At 39.9% G+C, this 17,415-nt stretch overlaps 1 protein-coding gene across 1 annotated transcript in view; it reads right to left on the bottom strand.

The window, feature by feature from the left end:
• Positions 1-17,415, bottom strand: part of ELMO1 (engulfment and cell motility 1) — a 475,397-nt gene that overhangs the window by 160,200 nt on the left and 297,782 nt on the right. The window contains exon 16 of the mRNA XM_044293583.1: positions 8,379-8,515. Within this exon, the coding sequence (XP_044149518.1) occupies positions 8,379-8,515 (137 nt within the window). The remainder of the gene's footprint in view (positions 1-8,378; positions 8,516-17,415) is intronic.

Below are 17,415 nucleotides of genomic sequence, written 5' to 3'. Positions count from 1 at the left end.
GCAGCCGCAGTTGTTTTTTTGGCATGGAATCTACACCTAATTCTGTCAGAAGCTGCCATGTGAATGGGACCCAAGATGAACTGGTACTCTGTAACTGCTACAAAAGAACCATTCTTTGCCTTATACTTTCACAATGAAGTCATCATGTAGTTTTCAGATGGACCCCAACCTCCTGACCATTGGTACCAACTTACATATTAGTGATATTTATTCCTATACATGCAGAGACCCTAAAATATATTGTAAACTTATTTTTAGAGGCTAGTGAATCGGAGTAATGAGTTTTATGGCCATATATTTATGAAAGTAATCAAAGTATGAGGTTTCCAATTCGAAAGTGTGAAAGAACATACAATGTCAATTGATGCAATATAAAAAGTCTTTGCATAGACATCAAGCCTACGACAAAAAACAAACAAAAACACTTTAAGGTACAAGGAAATGGGGGAAAGGAATATCCCTAATGCCAAGTTAAGCGGTGGTCTCAACAAGACAACCATTTTCCATATGCCCTGTAAGGCGTTGGACACCATCGAGGGCAATCACTGCTCGGGAAGCTTGTCTATTAGCCAGACCAAAAAGCAGCTATCCCTCTCGCAGACCTGGCCATCTACTGACAGGGAAAATATATGGCTGACCATAGATTACCATTGCCAAGTCATCTGGTTGCTGGGAACAGTCTACCTTTCAACCTGTCATAAAACCAGCTCTTAACTTTCTGATAACTCAGAGGAGCTTACAATTCATTGAAATTCATAATAAAACAGGTTTACAGAATAAACATCTGGCATCATGCCCACTGACATTTTCATCAGCAACAGGCAAAAAAGGAAAGTGCTACACATATCTTAATACTTTCTATTATGCGTTAGAGGTAGGTAAGAAACATAAGAAGATGAGCTGTTGGCTGACATTAGGTTGTGATAAAGGGTTGCTAAAAAATTTCAGGATCAAGCAGTCACAAGCATTTTACCGGGGACAATTGTTTCAGTGTGCTCCATAGCCGTCGCCATCTATCTAATAATTTCCCCAGCATGAGGTGTCGAGCCTGGTGGCACCCTGCTTGGGCCATCCCTTCAATCATCTTTACCATGACATTCTAAGAGTTTTCAGTCACAGCATCCAATATCTTCTCCTCCACATACATTAATTTTTGCATTTTTTGTTTTTTCTACCTCACCTTGCGAGTAATACATTTTTACATTTTCCTTTCACATGGTCATATGAAGGCTTATTTGTCTGCAGGACAAGTTGCATTTTTTAATGGCACAATTTAATTTACCATATCTTGGTAAACGACAAAAGGAAAAAAAAATTGGGGGGGGGGGGGGGGGGGGGCAATTGAATAAATAAAAAAAGGCATCATTTTGTGGGGGATTTTGTTTGGGTTTTGTTTTTACCAGGTTCAATGTGCATTAAAAAGACATGACCACCTTATTCTGCAGGTCAGTATGAATACAGTGATACCAAATTTATACAATTCTCATTATGTTTTTTTTTTTATATAAGACTTTGAAAAAATAAAAATGTACTTTGCATCGCCATATTGTGACACTATTAATTCAGGCTACACAGTCAGAGTTTTTTTTTTTTTTTTTTTTGTAGGACGAGCTGTAGCTTTTAATGGCACCATTCTGGGATATACCGGTATACGACTTTTGATCACTTTTTATTATTATTTTTTTTGGGTGGAGGGAGGAGTGAGCTGACTAAAATATAGCAAATTATACATTCTTTATTTTATTTTTTTGTCATGTCGTTCAGCAAACAGGATACTCTAAATATTTTAATATGTCGGACATTTTTGGATTCAGCAACACCAATGATGTAAATTTTTTTATTATTTTTAAAATTGGGACAGTGGGTGATTTTAATTTTTAAGATTTTTCTGTCTTATTTTTTAACAACTATTTTTTACAGTAATTTTTTTGTCCCCTTGCACCATAGACTACAATAGAATACTATGGAGTCCATGGAAGTTTTAAAGGTTGTGCCACAGGCCTGGCTTAACAGGCAACTCATAGGGCCCCAAGCTCTCATACCAATAGATCGGAGCCCCGCTAGTTTTTATCGGAAGGCCCCGCTCTCTGTCTAACCGCTCATATTAACCACACCATCTGAGGGAGTTAAAATAACTAGGATAGGAGTTATCTTCCAATCTGGGCAGGTGTCAGCTGTATTACACAGGTGGCACCCACTGTGTATGGATTGGGCTCAGCTTCTTAGCCTGCTCCATACTTGCCCTGTGAGCAAATGCTGTGAATGTAAGGTATTTTGCATTACGGTATAAGGTATTTTGGGGAAAAAAGGCAGGGATGGTGTTAAAGCAATAAAATAACATATAGTCACCAGTTCAACCCCTCCAACTCCTACACCAACACTCTGATGCTTGTGCCCAGGATTAGTTTACATGACTGTAGCAGCGATTAAACTGCTAAAAGGTCTGTTTTTATACTAATGCCTTTTTAAGAAATGGACGTTAAAAACTGCCCCCTTTAGATGTATGAGGGCTGTTGGTTCATGAAAACAGACAAAATAGGACATGATGTCCTATATTTTGACATCAGTTATTCACTGGCCATAAAAAAAAAAAAAAAAACGGTTGTGTAAATGACTACCATTGTTCTTAAAATGGACGTGCGATGTCTGTTTTTCACTGCAGTGTGAATGTAGCTGTACTATACAATACTTATTATTTTATACAGTATTATATTTGTACTAAGCATGATGAGAGTACAGTCTACTTTTATATAGATTTTATTTCTAACCTTCACTTCAAATGCACAGTGGTGAAAAGTTTGGCTAGCTAACACCTATCTAACCTTATCTAGCCTTCTGCTATCTCAGTGGAAATGCCAGAAGAATTACAAGACTAAGCTCTATGATATTTGCATTTCTTTGTGCTAAGAAAAATCCAAAGCCGTGTTCATCTAAAATGTAGGCTAAAGGGTCGTGTTCAAATATTTATTTTGCACCATGATGTATTTTTTATAAGAATCTCTCACATTAGGGATTTGCGGCGAATGTACAGTAAATTAAGACTGAATTTGGTGGCTAGAACAACGCTTACAATGAAGTGGAACCACCTTGACAAATCAGTGTGCTGTTCAGAGGTGTTAAAAGTCATTTCGATACAGATGATTAGGTCCTTTTTGCACATCTTCAAGAAGATTGTTTCTATAAAACTAAGAAGGTGACATTTGGAATTATCTCTATAAACGTAACACATTTTGGGTGGTTTCACATATAGCATCTTTAGGGGAATGGTAGTGTTTTCAATGCAGTCAGAGACTTGTAGTAAGTCAATAGGGAATTATGAACCATACTGTACTATAAATGGTGCCTTTTTTTTCATTTTTTTTTTACCATTCTTGTTATTTTTTTAAATGCAACTTAAATAAAGGCTGAGCTACAGTAACCCGACATGGCCACGACACAGAGTTGTACTTCCGGCTACATTCTCTGTGTTAGTTTAGGCACTTCTCACACAGCTGATCTGGGAGAGATGCAAGACGTAGGACCCCCACAGATGTGATACTGATGACCTGTCCCAGTGATGGCTAACCTCTGGCACTCCTGCTGTGGTAAAACTACGACTACCAGCATTCATTTCATTGGAGTTCTGAGAACAGCCAAGCAAGTGTGCATTTTGGGAGTTGTAGTTTTACCACAGCTGGAGTGCCGGAGGTTAGCCTTCACAGGCCTATCCTAAGGATAAGTCATAAGCATCTGTAACCTAGAAAACCGTTTCAAGGACCTAAAGGAGTAAAACCTTTGAATTATCAAAATGTTACTGTATATTCAATTATGACAGGCTAGACCGGTCACATACAGTTAATATAGCTACTTTTCAGCATCATATGTAAATTCTAATAATCATAAATCTAACAATAAGCACTAAAAATCTAAAAATAAATAATCGCTTTCTATGAGTACAAAGGCAACCGTAGATAAAATACATAACGATCTTCATCCAGAAGTGACCGGAAACCATTTATGGGGCATTAAACTGCATTTTGATGAAAACTTTACTCATGGCACAGTGTTAACCATCAAGTTTAGCTCAGCTGCATCTGTAGTTTTTGTACCAATCCAAAAAAAGCTACTGTATATAAAAACTGTATATCAGCCACACATAAAACATGCCCACCCTATTGCACTTGCTGACCGCATTTGCTACACAGCTGATCAGCCGCTTGCGGTATGTTTAACATATTTCACATATGTATCACTATTTGAAGTTTATTAAAATGTTAAAGAACCACAAACATTCTTAACAGCTCTATTAGCAGTCCATAAATTATCTCAGACATAAAACGCTCCCTAATAGCATGATTATGTGGATACCTCAAGTGGTTGGCCACATGCAGCATGACCACGACATAACCGCGACATGTGGTCATACCCTTAGGCTAGTTTTAAACTAGTGTTCGGGAGATCCAGCAGAGAACAGCCTGCCCGGTCTCTCTGGATCTGGCTTTGGCTGAAGCTACATGAATGCTGTCCGGACTGGAGGAGATCCAGACACAACCCGGCAAATATGTTGAGAAGCGATCTGACAAATACAGTGCAATTCATTTGTAAACAAAATATGGTCAAACATACGTTTCAAAATGGTCATTTACTGTAGAAGACAATTATTTACTAACATAGACATGTCAGGTCCTACATAAAGGCTACGTACACTTCTGAAACCATGGGGTTTTATAGGTTTGAGTGTTAATTACGGCATTGCTGGGTATGTGCTGTACTGCTGCTTGCATTGCATTTGTTCCTGAAGCCTTTACTGATCTACTGCTACATATTGTTTATGTACAAGCTTGTACTTTTATTTCTAAAAATATACCTGTTCTGTCAATGTTTAAATTCATCCATTCACAATTGCCCTGAAATGACATTTGGGATTATAATTTCTATTATTAAAGGGGCTGTGCCAAGTTTTCTACTTATATACTATCCATAGAATAGGGGATATCTAACTGATCTTTAAGGGGGGTTCCCTTCCCCTAACTTGATGGAGTGGCAGGTCAAGAATCTACCCTGCTCCATTTATTTTCTATGGGACTGCGGAGATAGCTGAGCACTGTACTTGGCTGTCTCTTGCAGTCCCATGAAAGTGAATGGAGCGGCAGGGCGCATGCTCAACCTGCCACTCCATCTGGACATTCTAGGGATGGGAGTCCTAGCGGTCGGACCCACATTGATCACTTAATTGTCCCCTAGCCTGTGAAGAGGTCAGAGCAGGACACCTAGACATTCGTGTGGGGCTGGGTATAGTATAGATACCTCTACACTGACTGTCATTATTTCTATGTCTTTGGTTTATTGAATGCTCCTGGTTTCACTTTTCTTTCCTTTTATTACATCATATTAATAATTCTTATCTTCTGCTTTAATGGGTTATGCTAATTAGGATAGGTTCATTTTGTTGTCCCTAACATGGCTTCAAGCCTTAGCGGTTCTCTGAGATTTTAATATAGATGCCTATTCTCAGGATAGGCCATCAATATATGATCAGTGGGGGCTAAATACCCACCAACCAACCACTTCAGCTCTGTCCATTGTGTATTGGACTAAGCTGGTAACTGCAGCGCTTCTAATATTCACTTTAATGGGAGCGGCAATGCAGCAACCAGCTCTCTCCACTACATAACGATGGCGAGGGTGCGCGGTGTTGGTCCCCCACCAATTAGATATTAATGGCCTATCAATCAGTATTCAAACCCTGGAAACCCCTTTAACCTATATGTTTGAATATATAACATATGAACATATAATAATGCCGTACTGGCACATACTGTATGCTTTTATATTGTTAGTGGACATACTTTTTAGATTGTGAGTGAATATAATATAGACTGTTGTAGGCTCCATATTTATGAAGTGATCTGTTCTTGGGTCACGGGTCTGATTGCCTTATAATTGTTTTTGCTATACTGAATTATAACGTTTTATTTTTTTTCTATAATAAAGTGTTTCCTTATTTAACCTTCATTTTCTTTTTCAGTGCTGTATAGCTGGCAACACGTTTTGTCACAGGGGCACGGGCAGAGAGTGCCTTCAGGATTTAAGCCTGTGAGACATTTTTCATGTACATTAAAGGGCCTTTTATATATTACACCCGGCATAACCTTTTTTTAATGTTGTTTACAGCATTGCTCGCCGCTGGTGCACCAGTTGGGTAAAGCGAACATTTCAGTTTATTACAAGCCCTATAAACATTACATATTAAACTGACAGGCTACAGATTGGAACACCGAGCAAATCCTCTAATGCCCTTACTAGATTTAGGTTGCCTATAGGGAAAATATTATCTATATTACTGATTAAAATGTGTGTGTGCTGTGATTGCTAAACTGCCATGAATGTCTGATTTCAAGGTTAAAGAGATAAAAAAAAAAGAATAATTAAGAAAAAAGCAACAAGTGCAATCCTGGCAATTAAAAAAAAAGAAAATAATCGCAAAAAAAGACCAAAAAAAAAAAAAACATGGTTCCTTTCCAAACTGTTGAAGAACAATGTGAATTTCATGGGTTTGAAATTTAGCTTTAATTTCTATTGTAGAGGCACCTCGAGGGAATAAGTGTGAGGCAGGATGGAGCTGGTAATCATTTTGTAGCACTTTTCATCTCGTATTAAGTGTATTTTACATTTCATTGCCAGTTGAGTGATTTACTGAGAGATGCAGATTCTCGTTATACAGCCTAGAGATTTATGAACGTGAATAGAAATTCAGCAGCAATGCTTTGTGCCCATTTTCCATCTGATCAAAAGAAATGAAAAACTCCAGTCCTAATGAATATTTTGGCTGTAAAGCACCTCAGTAATAGGCAATAACATTTTACTACAGGCCGAAGACTGTTTGGGTATGAAAGTTACTCAACTTGAAACTTTTATCAAGGTCTTTAAAAAAAAACAAAAAAAAAAAACACACAAATGTGGTTTAAAGGGGTTTTCTGAGATTTTACAACTGATAACTTATTCTCAGGATAGGTCATCAGTATCTGATCGCTGGGGGTCCGACACCCAGGACCCCTGCCAATCAGCTGTTTGAGAAGGCACCAGCACTCCTGTGAGCAGCAGGGTCTTCTCCATGCTTACCAAGCACAGCGCCATACATAGTATAGTGGCTGTACTTGGTATCGCAGCTAAGCCCCATTCACTTCTATGGTGTTGAGCTGCGCCTATGCCACATGATCGACAAATGTGTTGTCACTCGGCTAAGGAAAGCAGCAAGAAGGCTGCAGCGCTACCGCGGGCCACACTGCCTTCTCGAATAGCTGATCAGTGGGGGTTCCAGGTGTCAGACACCCACCGATCAGATACTGATGATCGCCCCAGAGGATAAGTATATCAGTATTAACACCTCGGGAAAACCCATTTAAGGCACTGCTTTTGGAAATGTAATGAAAATAGGAAAACACACCAATAATAGTTTAAAAAAAATAGGATATTGTTGATAATGGCCTATAAATTTGTTTTTTAAAGGAGTTCTCCAGGATTTAGCAATTGAGTACCTATCCATATGACCTACCAAAATATATCAGATCTTTTCGGTCGTATCATACACCCTATGCCCCGACCGATCAGCAATTCGGGAGTAGTTCTAATGCCGTAACTACACAGCTCTATCCACAGTGTAGTGGATGAAGCTAGCTGTATAGCTAGCACTGCTCCTATTCACATCAATGGAAGCGCTGCAGTAACCATCCCCTACACAATGGATTCAACTGTATAGGTGTGCCTATAAAGCTACTGCATAACAGCAGATAGGGTGTGGGGTGTCGGATCCTCCCCAATCCAATATATTTTGGTCTATCCCAGGGATAGGTCATCAATTGTTAAATCCTGGAGGATCTTTAAACTAAACGTTTTGTTTAGTGTCAAAGTAGAGACCATCTATAATGGCAGATGTATTGATGACAATGAGCCAGAATTCCAGCATGCATGTATCTTAGACACTTTTTCAGCCTAAGTGGTAGTGGGATCATTGGAAACGGCCATAGCTCAACTTGCAACACTGTGGCCACAATTCTAGTGCAAAATTCTGTCCCGGAGTTAGCCTGCCAATAGGGGGTATAAACGTAGACTAGACAAACTAATATCGCACCAGATTAAACATCCACCATCAGCCACTGTTTACTCTGTCTACATCTTTGACAGCATTAAGAATAAGAATGTAAAGTTATCTACCAGGAATCTTTAGCTGAACACCATTTTATTCATATGTATATGTGAGATATTTTATACATAAAAACACCCAAAAAAGATGGCACAGACTGTAAAAGGCAGATTGTTAGTATCTGACAACTTTTGGGAGGTAAAGGAAATAAAATATGTTCTATGATCTATATAGGAATGGCTAATTTTTTTCTTACCTTGTTGAAGTCTTCAGAAGTTGCCCTCATTTCTTTCCAAGTCTTGTTAAACAGCTGGATGCAGATACAAAAGAATTCCTCAAAAGATCGATCATGTGTGAAGAACATAGGGTGAAAGTCATTGCAGGTTTCACTGGCTGAAAGTAAAGAAAACAGTATAAAGATTTTTTTATGTTTGAACTTGCATGGACTGTCCCTAAAAGAGTATTCCAGTTACATTAAGGATGGGTATAACTATTAGATCAGTGGGGGTCCTACTGCTGGGACCCCCAAGATCATGAGAATGAGGGCCCCGTTTCCCCTGCAGCCCCATGGAATGAATGGAGCGGCCAGTCGGGCATGTGAGTGGCCATTCTATCTCCATTCATTTCCATGGGAGTACTGGAGATGGCAGAGTACAACACCCCTGCCAATTAGCTGTTTCAGTGTGGCCTAGTCAATGCTGGAACTACATAGCTCTATCAATTGTGTAGTTTACAGAGCTCGTTATTGCAGTGCTGTTCCTATTCACTTCAATGAGTGCACCACTGTAGTAACATGCTCCCTCCACTACATAGTTGACGGTGCTACGTATTGCCGATGCCAGAGGAGCTACACCAAACTGCTGATCAGCTAGTGATGGCCTATACTGTGGATAAGCCATCACTTAAAGAGGACCTTTCACCCATTTTTTCCTTTATAAAAGCAATACTTCATACTGTAGTCCAGGTTAAGCAAGTGCCATCTTGCTATTTTTTTTTTCATGATCCGCTCCTCCGTTGCACCGCTATGCCCCCTGTTTGGTTTTGGTGCCCAATATGCTAATTAATAGCATCAGTACAGGGAGGAGGAGACATCAGATTTTCTCCTTGGTTGTGATGCTGTCCAATCGATGCAGACCACTTCACAACCAGGGAGAAGATGAGCTGTTCTCATAAGCTGATGTCTCCTCCTCCCTGCAATGATTTCCAAATCTCATAGACCCATATTTTACTCAGAATAGATCACAAAAAGAAAATCTGATGTTAAAGGTGAAGCATTTTACAATTTCACAAAAAATAAACCAACTTGTTTAGAATGCGAAGGCAGCAAGGCATCTAAAAAAAATTGGGACAGGGACAACAAAAGGCTGAAAAAGTAAGTAATACTAATAAAAAAAACAGCTGGAGGAGCAATTTGCACATGACTGGGTAAAAAAGATCACTTTAGAGAGGAAGAGTCTATCAGAAGCAAAGATGGACAAATGGACAGGGGCTCACAGATTGCGAAAAACTGCGGAACAATTTCAGAAATTTTTTCCTCAATGTAAAATTGCAAAAAGACTTTTAAAGTCCAACCATCTATAGTACATAATATCATCAAAATATTTAGAGAATCAGGAGAAATCCAAGAAATCCATGTGCACAAGAGATAAGGCCTATGATCAATATTGGATGCCCGTGACTTAGGGACCCTCAGGCAGCACTGCATTAAAAACAGGAATGATTCTGTACTGGAAATCACTGCATGGGCTCAGGAACACCTCCAGAAATAATTGTCTGTGAATACAGTTTGCCATGTAATCCACAAATGCAAGGTAAGAAGCCATATGTTAACATGATCCAGAAAACGCCACCGTCTTCTCTGGACCAAAGTTCATTTAAAATGGGCTGAGGCAAAACGGAAAACTGTCCTGTGATCAGGAAAAACGTGGATAAATCCAGCACCCAAATAAAAATAAATTCCTTTATTAACTCAGAACATAGTAGAAAAGTATTAAAACCACTAACGCGTTTTGGGCATACAAGCCCTCCCTCATAGCATACAAGACATAGAAAATGATAAAAATTTACATAATGAAGATTTCATGTCCAACTGGAATGCTATTTTGGAACTGCTCCATTCACTTGATGGAGTGGATAGTGACCCATGAAGGTGTACAACTCACCGAGACACGCAGCAAAATTATTGCATTGTCAACATAGATTTAAAAAAAAGGAGGTTTTTAAAACGAATATTTGGAAATGGAGGATAACCTGGCAAAATTGGAATAACAAGCATAAAAAGATCATCATGACTATGATCACAACATGGTTTATACCTGGAAACATAATGAGGATGACCCCCAAACACTGAAGTCTATTCTCAAAAATAGGTCCAAGAAATATAGGAAATCAAAAATGAATGTCAGCTCCAGTTCTACTGAGGCAGAAACTTTAGAGGGACTATCGTATTTTTCTGAGGCTGATGTGACTACTCCTTATAATCGTACTACCAAGCTACAATATAATTATCAACAAAACACAAAAGATCCTATTCCAAGGTATCCCAAGAGAAAGACACGGTACTGCAGCAGTCTGAACAAAGACATCATGTGATCAACCTGTCATCTACTAGGCTTACCGAACAACAAATCAGTGTTCGTTCCAAAAGGACTTAACTTGTTCATGGTAATCATTTAGATTTTTATTCTACTTTACTTGATATAAATAAATTAGTACGTGCAATTACCGTAAAAAAAAGTTTTTTCCAGGAGGCATATGCCGCTGATAAATAGCATAATAAAGAGCTTGATGTACCATCTATTGTATCTACCAACATATTTCGTGGATTGTCCTTCCAGGAACAATTAGCAATTAAACATCTTTATTATTTAAGTGAGGAATCGTTACCTAAAATTTGTGAAACTATGATGACACCTATTAATATACCCAATCCTGTTTTTTATCTGGTACAGTCAAGAAACAACTCCATGGATAAGTACCAAAATATCATGGAAAGGGAACTCAGATTATTACAACAAAATACAATAAAGAAAAAAATATAATATGACCGCTGCCCAAACTCTGGCACTTAAAGAACTTCAAAATAACAGACATCATTATTCGCAATTCTGATAAGGGAGACGCAGTAGTGGTCATACATTGCAAGAATTATGAAGCAGCTATCAATAACATTTTACAGGACACTGGTGCCTATTAATTAAAGACCCCACTCCAGAATTTGCTAGGGCCCTTGATTCTATACTAGTCAAAGCTCTCAGATTAGGTGTCTTAAGTGATAAAGAAAAAGAGTACCTGAAAATGGATTGTCCTTGTACACCTATCATGTATGGCTTACCTAAGATACCCCTATTAAATATAGACCTATTGTCTCCTGCTCTGGATCCATGTTTGAAATACTTTGTGACTGGGTGGATCACCATCTACAACCTCTGGCCACACGAATCCCAGGATATTTGAAGGACAGCAAAGATGTACTAAACAACATGAATAATATATGGCGGGATTCACACTCAACCTTCGTTAACTGCGACATTCAAGTGCTGTATCCTTCTATACCACACCCAGGAGCCCTGACAGCCTTGACTTTCCATTTAAATACAGTGGCTATCCAGCTGAATTCAAAGAATATATCATTGATGTTATCAGTTTTTTTATTATCTAGGAATTATTTTTCTTTTGATAATTTTTCTTACAGGTTAAAGGTTGCCCAATGGGGTCGAGGTTCTCCCCTACTCTCGCCATTATGTTTATGGCATGGTTTGAGGAATGTCAAATATTTTCCAAACATAATCCTTATTCATCTCATATAGGCTGGTACAGACGCTATATTGATGATCTACTCCTCGTTTGGAGGGGCCCTGTGGCGTCCATGGCAGCCTTTATTGAATATCTAAATAACAATAGTTTTTCGCTTATTTTCACTTACAATAGCCACCCATATGAAATTTATTTTCTGGATCTAACTCTGATTGGATATTCCTGTCATAACCAGGTTATTACCAAGTTGTATTGAAAACCTACAGCACGTAACACTATTTTGGCCGCAAGCAGCTGCCATCCCAAGCATATAATTCATCCCGGCAGGGGAGTACATCAGGGCACTACGTGCCTGTTCAGACATCAAGGATTTTTATAAGGAATGTGTCATCATTGGTAATCTCCTCAAAGAAAGAATCTACCCTATTGGGTCTCTCAAGCGTGCCAAAATTATTGCGATCACTAAAAATAGAGAATCTTTACTCAGCGATGACATTGTCACAAAAAATGTCCCCAAAAACGTAACACTACTAATCGTAATACTGATTTGGTTACTTTTTACCAATTATTCTTTAGAATATGATCAGATTGTTCATCTCCTCAAAAAATATTTACCTATTTTGGATGATGACCCCCAAATTAAAAATATTCTCAAAAATGGCTGCAGATGTAGTATATGCAAATACATCAAACCGTGTAAGGGCTCATTCACACGACCGTGGTTTGGTTCCGCATCAGAGCCGCATTTTTTTGCAGCTCAGGTGAGGACCCATTCATATCAATAGGGACACAAAAGATGCGGACAGCACTCCGTGTGCTGTCCGCATCCGTTGCTCCATTCTGAGGCCCCGCAAAAATTATAAGTCATGTTCTATTCTTGTCCATTTTGCGGACAAGAATAGGCATTTCTATAAAGGGCCATCCGTTCCGTTCGACACACAGATGGCATCCGTATTTTGCGGATCTGCAATTTGCGGACAACAAAACACGGCGCGGTCGTGTGAACAAGCTCTAAGTCTGTGACCTCCACAGCAAATAACTATTGTCATAATATCAAAACTTTTATTAACTGCAACACCAACTATATTATTTATGCTAGTGAATGTATTGAATGCAGGATCCAGTATGTTGGGTGCATCACCCACATGCCTTCAAAAACGCATTGCTGAACACCTCAATAGTATCAAAAATCCTCAACTGAAAAACCTGTCAGGTGCAGCTGCACATTATGTGAACAGCCACCAAGGCAACACTCAGACCTTTCAGGTTAAAGGGGTTGTCCGGGTTCAGAGCTGAACCCGGACATACACAAAATTTCACCCAGGCAGCCCCCCTGATGCTCTTCCTTGCCCTGTGCTGGATCGCGCAGGGCAAGGGCTCTTTTATTTACAATAACCCAGCAGTGTGTTCGGTCACATCACCGGCTCTGATGGGCGGGCTTTAGCTAAAGCCTGCCCATCAGTGCCGATGGCGTCACTGGGATCACTGGTTCGTTACCGGAACTCCAGAAACCTTTGCCCTGTGCGATTCAGCGCAGGGCAAAGGATAGCATCGGAGCATGAACTGCTCAGATGCTCAAGTCAGGGGAGCTGCCTGGGTGAAAATTGGGATATGTCCTGAACCCGGACAACCCCTTTAAAGCCATTGAAAGGGTTAATCAGCCCAAAAGAAAAGGCAATTGGAGACATGCCCTGCTGAGGGGTGAGGCGTACTGGATCTTCACAATGGCAAGCAGGTCTCCTAATGGAATGAAGCTTAAGACCAATTTATCATACCTATATTGATTAACCTTATTCATTACTGCATTTTGCCTTCTTGTTAAATGCATATTTTACAGTATGTGTCTGTTACGAGGCTTGATATATTATACTATATTAATCTTTTATTAAGATATTTCCAGACCAGCTCCTATTCCATCCATGCCAGATTTGCTTTTTCAGCATGCCTGTTAGTATATAAATTTTAATCATTTTCTATGTCTTGTATGCTATGAGGAAAGGCTTGCATGCCCGAAACGCGTAAGAGATAGTGGTTTTAATATTTTTCTACTATGGTCTACATTAATAAAGGAATTTGTTTTTATTTGGGTGCCGTGTTTTTCCTGCATTGTTCCGGGTTTCCAGCCCAGATCGCGTCCACCATACCTGCATGGAAGTGAGCTGATCCAAATTTCTTTTTTATTGTCCTGTGATCAGATTAATAAAAATTAGAAATTTTTGGAAAGCACAAACACTGGTATGGCATGGGATTGCCTTTGTGCCTATGGCCCGGACAGCTTACATACCTGGAGAGGCACTATCAATGCTGAAAAGCTCCCATCCAGACGTCTCTTTCAGGGAAAGTCTTGCATATTTCAGCAAGACAAAGCTAAACCACATACTGCATCCATCACAACAACATGGCTTCACAGAAGAGGAGTCCGGGTGCTCAACTGGCCTGCCTGCAGTCCCGACCTTTCCTCATTAGAAAACATTTGGCGCATCATGAAACAAGACCCACAACTGTTGAGCAGCTAAAATGCTAAATCAGAAAACAATGGGGCAACACTTCTCTCCCAAAACTCCAGCGATTGATCTCTTCACGTTTAAAGACTGTGGTTAAAAGAAGAGGGGATGTTACGTAACGGTAGACATGGCCCTATGCCAAGTTTTTAGAGATGCGTTGCTTCCATCAGGTTCTAAATGATTAATTTTAATGATTAAGTTCTAAATGATTATCGGTAATTTTTTCATGAAAGGGTAAAATGTCTCACTTGCAACATCTGATATGTGGTCTACTGTGAGTAAACGATAGGTCTATGAGATTTACAAATCAGTGCACTCTGTACTTATTTACATTTTACACAGCATGCCAACTTTCTTTTGGAATTTGGGATGTACTGTAGCATTTAATTTTGTTTTAATTAAGATATATATTTCGCTAATATCTGAAATGCATTTTGCTGTCCATACTTTAATACAGATATGAGCTTTAGCTTTTAACTGTAATCTCTACAGAACAGAAATCCAGCCTGCAACAGCACGTCAAAACGGAATAAACATGAGACCCGGCAAAGGCCTGCAGGCAGTAAGATGCAATCTGTTGGTCCTCCTTGTGACTGCAGAGCGATTTATTCGTGGAAACATACTGTGCATGCATCACCCGCAAACCTGCGGCTTTCATAGTCACATGGCTAAAAATAGAAGACCTCAAACCACCTTTGGCCATCAGATTAGGGGTATACTAATTCTGCTTTTAAAACATCATCACTTTAATCAACTGCCTTTCACTACAAAGTACAACTGCCCTATATTACCAACCAACTTGTCTGCTATTCTGTTGATTATTACTGTATAAATACCTCATGGACTGAATGGCAGAAAAATTATATCAATCTGTATATTAGTAAGCATTGAGCGTGTAACCATAGGAAAGTGCTGAGTGCGTGCAGTACTTTTTTCTGTCTTAAAAAACGGAATTCAGACAAAAATGACAAACGGATGCCAGATTTACAGGGTCCGTTTTTTTTTTGTTGTTTTTTTTTTTTTACAGGATCCTGTTTTTCTGACGGATCAGAAGAAAGTAAAAAGAAACGGTGATGTGAAACCAGTCTTAAAGGGGTTTTCCAAGACTTGAGACTTTATAACAGATGACCTATCCTCTGATCGGTGGGGCTCAGACACCCAGGACCCCACGGACAATTCGCTGTTTAAGGCGGCACTGGCAGTAGTACCACAGCCTTCTTTCAACTCTTCCTAGGCGAGTCACAACACTTTCATCGGTCACATGACCTAGGCGCAGCTCAGCTCCAAAGAAGTGAATGGGGCTGAGCAAAATCCGAGCACAGCCACTGTACGGTGCTGTGAATGGTGCGCACGGAGAAAGTTGCAGCGATCGGCAGGGATCTGGAGTGTCGCACCCCCACTGATCAGATACAGAGGATAGGACTTACTAGAGGATAGGTCATCAGTCTATCTTTTGCGAAACAGACAAACGGATGCAGAAAGCACACGGATGTCTTTGCTTTCCACATCATAAAATAAATATGGTCATGGGAATGTGGCATAACCGTACAGTTATCTACAGCAGTAGCTAGCATGGTGCATCTCACTGTGTGACTGGTACCTTAAAGATGCCTGGACAGTGGGCATTCACAATACGAAGGTTGCATTGACACAGCAGATCTCATTGAATTTCTATGACCAAAAATCCATTCATCTGAATGGGGCTATTTTGCTGATGAATGAAACAAATTTTCAGTCACAGAAATTTCTGCAGCCAACTCTTATCACGTGTGAAGGCAACCTAAGGGTACAGCCACATGCAGCGTAAAATCCATGGGGTATCTAGACAAAATCTGCAGCAGCGAAATCCACACCAAATAGTGAATAGCGAAAATAGTGAATAGTGAGGAAATACTGCTGATTTGCTGCAGATATCATCCTCAGCATTGCAAAGGTTATAATTTCTGGTAGATACCCACAACATTTACAATCCACACCACGTGTCAAGTTATGTCTTGATTCCGGTGTAGACAATCTCCACAGTGTGTGGATAAGACTCTTTATGTTGCTACTGTGAACAATGCAGATGTCAATACCATCTGTGGCTGTACTCCAAACTACCACCATGGATAGTCATAGATGGAAGGTGTGTGAATAGATGTGTATCAGTGTTCTGCACCTGTATAGCCCTCATCATCAACCATTGGGACGTGGCCTAGTCTTGTAGTTAACTAGTGTTTTAAAGAGGACCGGTCACCATAAAATGCAGTGCAATCTGCAGGCAGCATGTTATAGAGCAGGAGGAGCTGAGCAGATTGATATATAGTTTTGTGTGAATTTATGCAATTTATAAATTTAAACCTCTGCTTCTTTTGATTTTAGTGTAGGGATTTGCAAGACAAGGAAGATCTTCAACACAAGTTGCAAGCTTGAGTATTTTGGCCAAAACATCAACTACTACCTCAAGTTTAGCATGCCTTGTAATGCTTGGGGATAATGGGATGTCCTCACGTATGTGCTGCCTGAACGATCTAATAGTATTGTCATGACCAATAGGATGTTAAAGAGGACCTTTCATCGGTCCAAACATTGTAAGATAATTATCAGGCTACATAGAGTGGCGCCCCGGGATCTCACTGCACTTACTATTATCCCTGAGCACCACTCCGTTCACCCTCTGTGTCCTCCGGTATCTTCACTGAATTGGTTAGACTAGGCGGAGTCTGCCCTGTTTCACCCTGGGCGTTCCTTCTCCCAGGCTGTGAGCTCTGCGCTGCGATTGGACAGCGCTACAGCCTGGGAGAAGGAACGCCCAGGGTGAAACAGGGCAGACTCAGTCTGGTCGAACCAATTCAGTGAAGATACCAGAGGACACAGCGGGCGAAAGGATAATAATAAGTGCAGTGAGATCCCTGGGCGCCGCTCTATGTAGCCTGATAATTATCTTACAATGTTGGGACCGATGAAAGGTCCTCTTTAACTAGAATGATGCAGCCTAGGTAACCATGTGACTGGCACCTTACAGAAACCTGTATGTGTGCATTTAGAATAAAA

Source organism: Bufo gargarizans, chromosome 5, assembly GCF_014858855.1.
Source record: "Bufo gargarizans isolate SCDJY-AF-19 chromosome 5, ASM1485885v1, whole genome shotgun sequence".
Lineage (NCBI taxonomy): Eukaryota > Metazoa > Chordata > Amphibia > Anura > Bufonidae > Bufo > Bufo gargarizans.
This window is presented reverse-complemented; position numbering and strand designations above follow the sequence as displayed.